General features: G+C 43.5%; 1 protein-coding gene across 1 annotated transcript; it reads left to right on the top strand.

The window, feature by feature from the left end:
- The first annotated feature begins 1,532 nt into the window (after positions 1 to 1,532).
- LOC143933244 (nicotinamide N-methyltransferase-like) lies at positions 1,533 to 8,917 on the top strand. The gene is made up of 3 exons (XM_077456131.1): positions 1,533 to 1,723; positions 4,069 to 4,276; positions 8,238 to 8,917. The coding sequence occupies exons 1-3, from the start codon at positions 1,573 to 1,575 to the stop codon at positions 8,659 to 8,661; spliced, it is 783 nt and encodes a 260-aa protein (XP_077312257.1). The 5' UTR covers positions 1,533 to 1,572; the 3' UTR covers positions 8,662 to 8,917.
- The last annotated feature ends 375 nt before the right edge of the window (positions 8,918 to 9,292 follow it).

The raw sequence follows: 9,292 nt of genomic DNA, 5'->3' as shown, positions 1-9,292 counted from the left end.
CCTAAAAGCCAGGTGATTTTCTTCCAGGCGGATGTTGATTGGTAGAGCATTCCATAGCAGAGGCCCTTGGACAGCGAATCTCCGATCACCCTTGGATTTATACCGGGCTTTGGGCACGAGGAGGAGGTTTTTGTTGGCTGATCGAAGACTGCGGTTTGGTGTGTAATGATTTATTTTCTCCATTAGGTATTGCGGAGCTTCTCTATGCACGCATTTGTGGGTGAGGCAAAGGGTCTTGAACGTGATCCGATTTTTTACGGTTAGCCAATGTAAGCTCCTCAGTGAAGGAGAAATGGATTCCCAGGGTTTTTTTCCTGTTATCAGCCTGGCCGCCGTGTTTTGGATCAGTTGTAATCGCGCAAGTTGATATTGTGGTAATCCTATGTAAAGCGAGTTTGCGTAGTCCAGTCCTGAATTAATGATTGTTCCAACTACCACTGCTTTGTCATTCTTTGGGATAAAAGGGATGAGTCTGCGAAGCATGCGCAGTAGATGGTGAGATCGACTGACTACAGATCCTATTTGCGCATCCATTGACATTTGTGCGTCTAAAATAACCCCGAGACTCTTCGCTTTGGTCTTTGGGGAGATAGTCTGCCCAAAGACGGTTGGTGGAGACCAGGAGGTTTTGGTTGCGGGCTTATGATTTGGGTGTAAGATAAGAAGCTCTGTCTTTGATTGGTTCAGCTGGAGGGAGTTGGTGGTCATCCAGTCCTCTATTGATTTGAGGCAGTTTTCAAGTTGTTGTTGGTGATCTTTTTTTCCATTGATCCGGAAATAAAGTTGCGTGTCGTCAGCGTAAGAGTGGAAGCAGAGATCTGAGCATCTGATTATTTGAAGGAGTGGGCGAATGTAAATGTTGAAGAGAACGGGTGACAATGGAGAGCCTTGAGGGACTCCGCAGGTGACTGCCCGAGTTTCGGAGAGGAATTTTCCTAGTTTCACTGTCTGTGACCGATTTCCTAGGAAGGACGCGAACCAATGGAGATCTATGTCTTGGACTCCGGCTATTTCTGTGAGGCGGACGAGTAGAGTATTGTGATCTACTGTATGCTGCAAGTTCTAGTTCAGTTATGGTGTGCAATAGTCACCCCACCACATGGGTCACTGTGGCTGAATTTGGAAAAGTGTCAACTAGAACTTGTGCTTCAAGTGTGCTGCAAGTGTACAACTTGCCAGTGAAAATGTGCAATAAATTAACAAAACCTACAATTCAACACTGCCACAAATTTGTGGCAAGTTGTTCTTGCTATCTGTCATTAAAAATAATAACATTTTTACTTTTATTCTTTTTTTCCCCATAATTTTAATTTTTATAGATTTATTTTTTAATTCTTAAAAAAAATTTTTTTATTACATTGGAAAAGAATCATATTTAAGCCCATGTGGAAATCATCCCTAGGTCAGGTGCCATGACTGTTCTGGGAAAATAAACAGGAGTTATTTGAGAATATTGAATTGCATGCTAATGAATTTACCAAGCTCATCCCGGATGAATATAAAATGGAACTCTGTCCATAGTAAGGTTCAGTGGAAGTCAAAGAGCTGAAGTGAGGCCTATTCAGTAGGAAGATGGATTGCTCGACACACAAACTGTACCATGTAGATGGAATGCACTCCAGAAATCACTTGGATTCATATTTCTCTAGCAAGGAGGACATGGTGTTTGGAGACGATTCTTTGACATTTCCAATGGCAAATCTTCACTATTGTTTGATCAGTGGTATGTACAATATTTATAAGAAGATCTAATATATAACACCTTTATATTGAAAAAGATAGGGGCTCGTTCATCCCTGCTATTGGCACCACTCTGAAAAGCTCACTCACTGTACTGTATCTATAAAGGAGCAGCGTTGTCACCCTAGGAAAGGAGGTTTATTAGAATTACAGAACATCTCCCACTTCCTTCATCCTTGTGCCATAGAGGTGAGCTGGGCAGGGTCATTAACACTGCAGGGGATGTAGGACATCACAGTTTTTTTGCCAGAAAAATCAGACATTTTTTTTTTTGCAGATAAAACAAAACACTTTCAGCTGGAGGTGCAACACAACCAAACACCCATTTGGCCATTCTCTAAGGCTCCAATGCACACTGAAGCTCAAAAAAGCTTTTTCTGGATGCCAGATTGCTGGCAGAAAACGCTGGTTGAAAAACGTGCTTTTAACAGCATTTTGTACTAGTGTTTATGGGCGTTTTTAATAAAAATACACAGAGGACACTCCAAAAATCCCACAGTGCATTCCAAACTCCCACAATTCATTGAAAAAATAGAATGCCGAACTCTAATTAACATGTGTTTATGAACGTTTATTGGCATTTGTCGTTTTTTGGCGGTGAAAAACTGCACTTTGAATGCAGATTTCTGGCGTTAAGAAAAAAGTCCATAAACTTCACTGCTCATTAAAGCTAAAAAAAACATCCATGTGTGCATGGACACATAGGCTAACATAGAGTAGAGTTTATGGGCTTTTAAAAAAAATGCCCAAACTCCAATAAACTGCAGTTTATGAGCTCCAGTGTGCATGGAGCCTAAACCTCCCACACAGCTGAACCTGGGTTCAAAGGTAACAAGCAGCTCATCCCTAGTCATTAACACTGTTTTAGATAAGTCAACAGACCCTCTGTTGATTTATAGGACAGCATTGGGTTTTTGGCCGGATCAACAGGCTTTTTTTTTTTTGCATCGATTGATATCAAATCTAACAAAACACTTTAACTGGCATATTTAATAGGCCAAAAAAAAAGCAAATATGAGAAGTGTATTGCTAGTGTATATATACACTTTATAATAACTTCTGCAGCTTAGAGTACTGAGCCCTATAAAAGGAAAGTGCAGGCATTTTGGAGTGCTTATATTTAGGTGTTTATAAGGCATGCCTTTTTTTACATGACAAGTTAACTTTAGAGTCTCATGCACACTGGGCATGTCGTTGCAGCACAGGTGAACCACTCAGCCTCTCTGCCAGCAGCCTGTCAAACTCTATAGCAGTCTGGACAGGGCTGGGTGGTGCTATCATTGGTTCTTCTGTTTAGGGCAGTATGCATGCAAGACAAAGGAATGAAACAAAGACTGCCTGCTTTCCCGGCATTCATCCCAGGGTGCTTACTGCCCTAAATGTACATGTACTAGATGCATCACTCAGCCCCGTCTAGCAGCAGCCAGACTCCCAGTTGCGATTAAAAGGCTGCTTGCAGGGCTGCATAGTGTACCTGTGCCTTCCAGCCACAGCTCAACGTTGGAGCCTCATGTACTAAAGCCAGGTAAACAATAACAACCCTTTGGGTTGCGCAAAAAAAGACCCGACAGCTCCAGTTGGAGCCGCTGTGCTAACCATGCAAGGTTAGTCCAGTGATCTCCCCAGCTGAGCTGTTGTGTTCTGACAGGGGGACTCCGATCAGCTCTCTCTGCCGTTGGCTGAGAGCGCTGATCAGTAGTCGGTCAGCTGATGGTTTTTCAGCATGCACATCCGATAAAAATGACAGGCTTCTGTCAGACAGACCAAATGTTGGCTGGTCTTTTTTGTTGTCTCTCGACATTCAGCCTGTGTGTACGGGGCTTAAGGCCGCGTACACACGAGAGGATTGTCCGTCCAATCCGACAATCCGCTCGTGTGTGGGTTTCAGCGGACTTTTTCAGCGGACAGTCTGGCGGACTAAGTCTTTCGGAATTTCCGTAATATTGTCTGTCCAAACTTGGTTTCAGCGGACAGTCTGCTCGTGAGTAGGCTAGTTGGACGGACTAAGTATGGCGCATGCTCAGAAAGGATTTACACGGCCGAAGGTTGCATTGCAGTGTATTGGACGTCGTATTTCTAGTCCCGTCGTACGTGCTGTACACGTCATCGTGCAAGCTTTCAGCGGACTGTCTGTTCATCGTGTGTAGTCAAGTCCGTTCATTCAAAAGTAGGACGAACTGTCTGTCGGATTGTCTGACGGACTTAGTTGGGCGGACAATCCTCTCGTGTGTACGCGGCCTAAGGCTGAATACCTGGTGTGCATGAAACCTTAATGGAATTATTTTAATTAGAATTTACATAACACCCAATTCTGTAATATCCTTGCAGATCACATTAGGGGTAAACTTTTGATTGATGCCAGCCTTGGTTCCATCATCCACCATCTCTGTTCTGTGTCCAAATTCTTCAAAGAAATTGCTGTACTAAAATGCAATGAGCATTGTATCATGGAAGTGAGCAAATGGATACACAGCCACACTGGAGCGTTTGATTGGAAGCATGCATCAGCTTTCATTGCCGGATTAGAAGGAAAGAGGTGACGTGTCCTTTAATGGTTCTACACTTTTTTGCTTTATTTTTCAGCTCTTGCCTGTTTTTTTTTTTTTTTTCCCCAACCACACCAAGTCCATTAATAAGTGTTATTTTACACTGGCAGCATGGGTAGGTGTGTGGGGGTGGAGGTAAAAACATGTGGCTAAGCTATGGTAATTACCGCCCCCTGCAACCTAATTTAATTTTAACATGCTGCAGACATGATGCTTTGCTTCATGCCTGTGACCATTTTAATTCAGGCTGAAGACTTTTACAGGTCATGCCATCTGTCTTACTCTCCCAATAAGATTACTGGGCGAGTAAAACAGATGAACAACGACTATATGCTAAATGGTTGTCTTGGAGTTGCAACACAGTCCCACAATATAAAATTGCCATTTGACAATCAAAAAGGAAAAAAAGAACAGGTGTGAAAGTTGCATGAATACATTCCGAAAAAGACCCAGAATCTGATACTTGTTATCATTATCATGCGCATTGTGATAAAAAAAAAATTATATATATATATATATATATATATATATATATATATATATATATATACACAACTCCTCAAAATTAGTACAAATTTGGGCCTTTTCCCTGTTTTAATTCTTTTTTTTTATTTTGTTGTTTTTTGGGGTATTTTCCATTATTTTTCAATATGTTTTGTTATATGTTAAAAAAAAAAAAACGATAACAAAGATGCACAAAAATAAATTAAAAAGCTGTGTACTGCTTCATGAAATTAGGTTTTTTTATTTCTTTTTTTACCTAGGTTATCCAAAAAGAAAAAGAAGAAAAAATAGGACACACAAAAAGAACTTCCAGAGCCATTTAAAGATCCTATAATAATATAAAAACTACCTTAAATTGCCACCATTTTGTCTTCTCGTTATGCATATAATATAATGATAGATAGCAGAGTCCTACAGCAGCATAGAGTATTTCAGGAAAGGAGCGTTAAAGCGGAGTTCCACCTAATAGTGGAACATTTAGCACCTTTCAGGGGGGAGTGGGGAATGGGGACCTGTTTTTTGACAGGTACTGTTCCCCACTTCTGGGAGACAGGGCCGTGGCCCCATCTCTCGGAAGTTCGGCCCAATCCTCCTTTCTCCACCAGGGACCAAGTGGAATGCACAGCACGCTTCGTGCATGCGCAGTAGGGATCCAGCTGTGAAGCTGAAAGGCTTCACTGCTGGGTTCCCTTAGGGCCGGTTCACACTGCGGGCGATGCGAGGCGACACGACTTGCCTCGCCGCAATCTGACAAGTCGCCCCCGTTCTGTACAATGGAACCGTTCTGAGAGGAGCGACTCGAGTCGCTCCGACTCAGAAAAAAGGTTCCTGTACTACTTCTGGGCGGCTTGCATTGACTTCTATACAGAAGTCATTTGCAAATCGCCGCTGAGGTCGCGGCGAGGCAAGTCGGTGTCGCCTCGCATCGCCCGCAGTGTGAACCGGCCCTTACCGACAATGGTGGCGGATGCACCCGACAGCTGATCTGAAGATTGGCTGAAGTGCTGACATCGCATGCTCCCTGGACAGGTATTAAAAGTCCATATATTAAAAGTCAGCAGCTACAGTATTTGTAGCTGCTGATTAAATTTTTTGTCTGGGTCGGGCGTACCTCCGCTTTAAGCTGGCCATAGATGATATGATGTTTTTTCTTAGGTTGTTTAATACAAATCAAAATAGGGCACACAAAAAGAACTTTAGGAGCCATTTAAAGATCCTATAATAATATAAAAACTACCTTAAAGCGGGGTTCCACCCTAAAGTGGAACTTCCGCTGATCGGAACCCTCCCCCCCTCCGGTGTCACAATTGGCACCTTTCAGGGGGGAGGGGGGTGGAGATACCTGTCAAAGACAGGTATTTACACCCACTTCCGGGCATAGACTCCCGTGGGCGTCTATGTCATTTCCTGTCCTGCCGCGCTGTCTGCTGGGACACACATGGGTCCCAGAGACAGCGCGGACAATTCCTATTGCGCTGCGCGACTCGCGCATGCGCAGTAGGGAACCGGGAAGTGAAGCCGATTCGCTTCACTTCCTGATTCCCTCACCTAGAATGGTGGCGGCAGCAGCCGAGAGCCGAGCGATCGATCGGCCTCGGCATCGCTGGAACCCGGGACAGGTGAGTGTCCATTTATTAAAAGTCAGCAGCTGTAGTATTTATAGCTGCTGGCTTTTAATATTTTTTTTGTAGGTGGAATCCCTCTTTAAATTACGATCATTTTGCCTTCCCGTTATGCATGTCATATAATGATAGATAGCAGTGTCCTTCAACAGCACAGAGCATTTCAGGAAAGGAGAGCACAAGCTGGCCCTGGATGATACGATTTTCAATTCCCCCATTAACACAGTCAGTTGCTAAGCTATTGTGTTCTCCCAATGGGGGCGCTGTCCCCGCTGAGAGACCACAGTAATTATTGCTATCAGCTATAGCCCTTGGCAATGATCACATACTAAAAATCAAACATGCTGTTTGTACTAAAGTTGATTGATGGATCGACTTGGACACAATCAGCCTGCCCATACATTGTTTGAATCTCAGCAAGTCCCTGCTGAACCAGCTAAGGTTTGATCAATCTATGACCAGCTTTAAATAGAGGTTTCAGGAGAGGATAGATTAACAGAGGATGGATTAATATCCTCCAGCATTGCAGAGTATTACAAGGAGAGGAGAGTTAGGCTGCATTCACACTACAGTGCTTTGAATCGCAGGTAGATTTGTGGCAAATCTGCCTGCGATTTGACAACACCGAAGTGTGAATGACAAATTGCAGGACTTGCATTTGAGATGCCATTCATTTGAATGGCACCTGAAATCACTGTGCCGATCTGCCATGCGATAAGACATCCTGCAGTTGCGGTAACCCGCATTGTGGGATGCATGACGCTCAAAGTAGTTCCTCAACTATTTTTGGGCGACATGCGTTCCGCTGTGTGGGTTGCCGCGATTGTAGCACATTTTAGTGCCCGGCAGATCCATACCACGATTTTAGGTTCAATTCCAATGAATGGCATCTCAAATGCGAGTCTCGTGATTTCCCATTCACACCTTGACACTGTCAAATCACAGAGAGATTCACGGAAAATCTGACCGCTATTCAAAACTCTGTAACGTGAATGTAGCCTTAGAGGAAGGAGCAGAGTCCTCCAGCAGTGCAGAGTATTCCAGGAGAGGAGAGTTAGAGGAAGGAGCAGAGTCCTCCGGCAGTGCAGAGTATTTCAGGAGAGAAGATGAGTTAGTGGAAGGAGCAGAGTCTTCCAGCAGTGCAGAGTATTCCAGGAGAGGAGAGTCATGCCCCATACACACGATCAGAAATTCCGTCAGAAAAAACTTGGATGGTTTTTCAGATGGAATTCTGCTCAAGCTTGGCTTACATACACACGGTCACACAAAAAGTTCTCTGAACTTTCGACTGTCAAGAACGCGGTGACGTACAACACTACGACGAGCCAAGAAAAATTAGTTCAATGCGTCAAATTGTTTCCGATTATGCGTAGGAATTTTGTGCGGCGTGAATTTGTACAGACAACTGGAATTTCCGATCAGAACTTTTTAAGATCAGAAAATAGAGCTCCTGCTCTCATTCTTTTGCTGGCTGGAATTCTGGAAGCAAAAGTCCGATGGAGCATACACACGGTTGGAATTTCTGACCAAAAGCTCCCATCCGACTTTTGCTCTGAGAATTTCTGATCGTGTGTTTGGGGCATTAAAGGAAGGAGCAGTGCAGAGCATTTCAGGAGAGGAGAGTTAGAGGAAGGAGCAGAGTCTTCTAGCAAAGCAGAGCATTTCAGAAGAGAAAAGTGCTAATCTTATGGGCAGCAGGGGCATATTGTATAATTGTAGTCAGGGCTTTCTTTGATGAAGGCTGTGCTATATTAACTACAGAAATAGTTTTTCACTTGCAGCATACTGGAAACTCTCCCTGTAATGCCCGTATTATGTTTTTTAGAGACCAACATGAGGACATAGAAATGCGCTTAAAGTCGTCCATCAAGCAGGTTTTGAAATGTAACTTTGAAGAGGAAAACATAACCTCCCCGGTGGTCTTACCTCTTGCTGACTGTGTGGTCAGTTGTTTCTTACTGGATGTCATCAGTAAAAATGAAGAAGAATATATAAAAAACATGGAGAAGATCATAAAGCTGCTGAAACCAGGAGGCCATCTGTTACTTTTGTCGTTAATAAACAAAACTTACATGACTGTCGGGGGGGAGCGGTTCCATGTTTTAAAATACGATGAGAGCCACGTAAAGAACACATTGAATAAGCTTGGGTTAGTCATTGATTACTACGCCTGGCAGAGGAGACGCAATGTGAGCGATCTCACCAATTATACAGCTGTTATGTTCGTTGCAGCCCACAAGGAGGAGTAGCTGATTGTAGTCAACAGTATTCATCACGTTGTACTACAAAGTATCCAGAGGTAACAAGTGGAATAAATCTGTGGTATCCAGGAAGCACCACAACTGTGCTAAAGTTAGGAATATTAGTTTGCATTGCATTAGGCTGGGTTCACACTGATACGACACGACTGTTGTACAACTGTCATCTAACTTTGCCCTGCTACATCTGTCCTACACCGGTCCTACTTCCATCAGACTAGCTTGTACTTTTGACCAATCAAAACAATCCCAGAGTAACATAAATTCCTTTTACTGCTGCTGTAATCAACATGTTGGATATCACAAGTCGGATGGTTAGGACAAGGATCCTACTTTGATCCGACTTCAATGATATTCCATGGGCGGAAGTAGGACCCAAGCCGGACCAAAGTAGTACAGGGAGCATTTTCAAAGTCAGATCAGTTAAGACGGCTCCCATAGGGAAAACATTGATTTGCACACGTCATGTGACATGAACTCCCAATGTCAGAGCATTTATCGTACCAGTGTGAACCTGGCCTGATTCTCAATTTTAGGCTGAGTTCACACTGGCACAACAAACGCTTCAACATTGGGAGCTCATGTCGCATGACGTGTGAAAATCAATGTTTCCCTATGGAAG

Source organism: Lithobates pipiens, unplaced genomic scaffold (assembly GCF_037356315.1).
Source record: "Lithobates pipiens isolate NorthernLeopardFrog02 unplaced genomic scaffold, aLitPip1_a1.2 Scaffold_27, whole genome shotgun sequence".
NCBI lineage: Eukaryota > Metazoa > Chordata > Amphibia > Anura > Ranidae > Lithobates > Lithobates pipiens.
The sequence above is the reverse complement of the archived record's forward strand: the minus strand, read 5'-3'. Positions and strand labels throughout refer to the sequence as shown.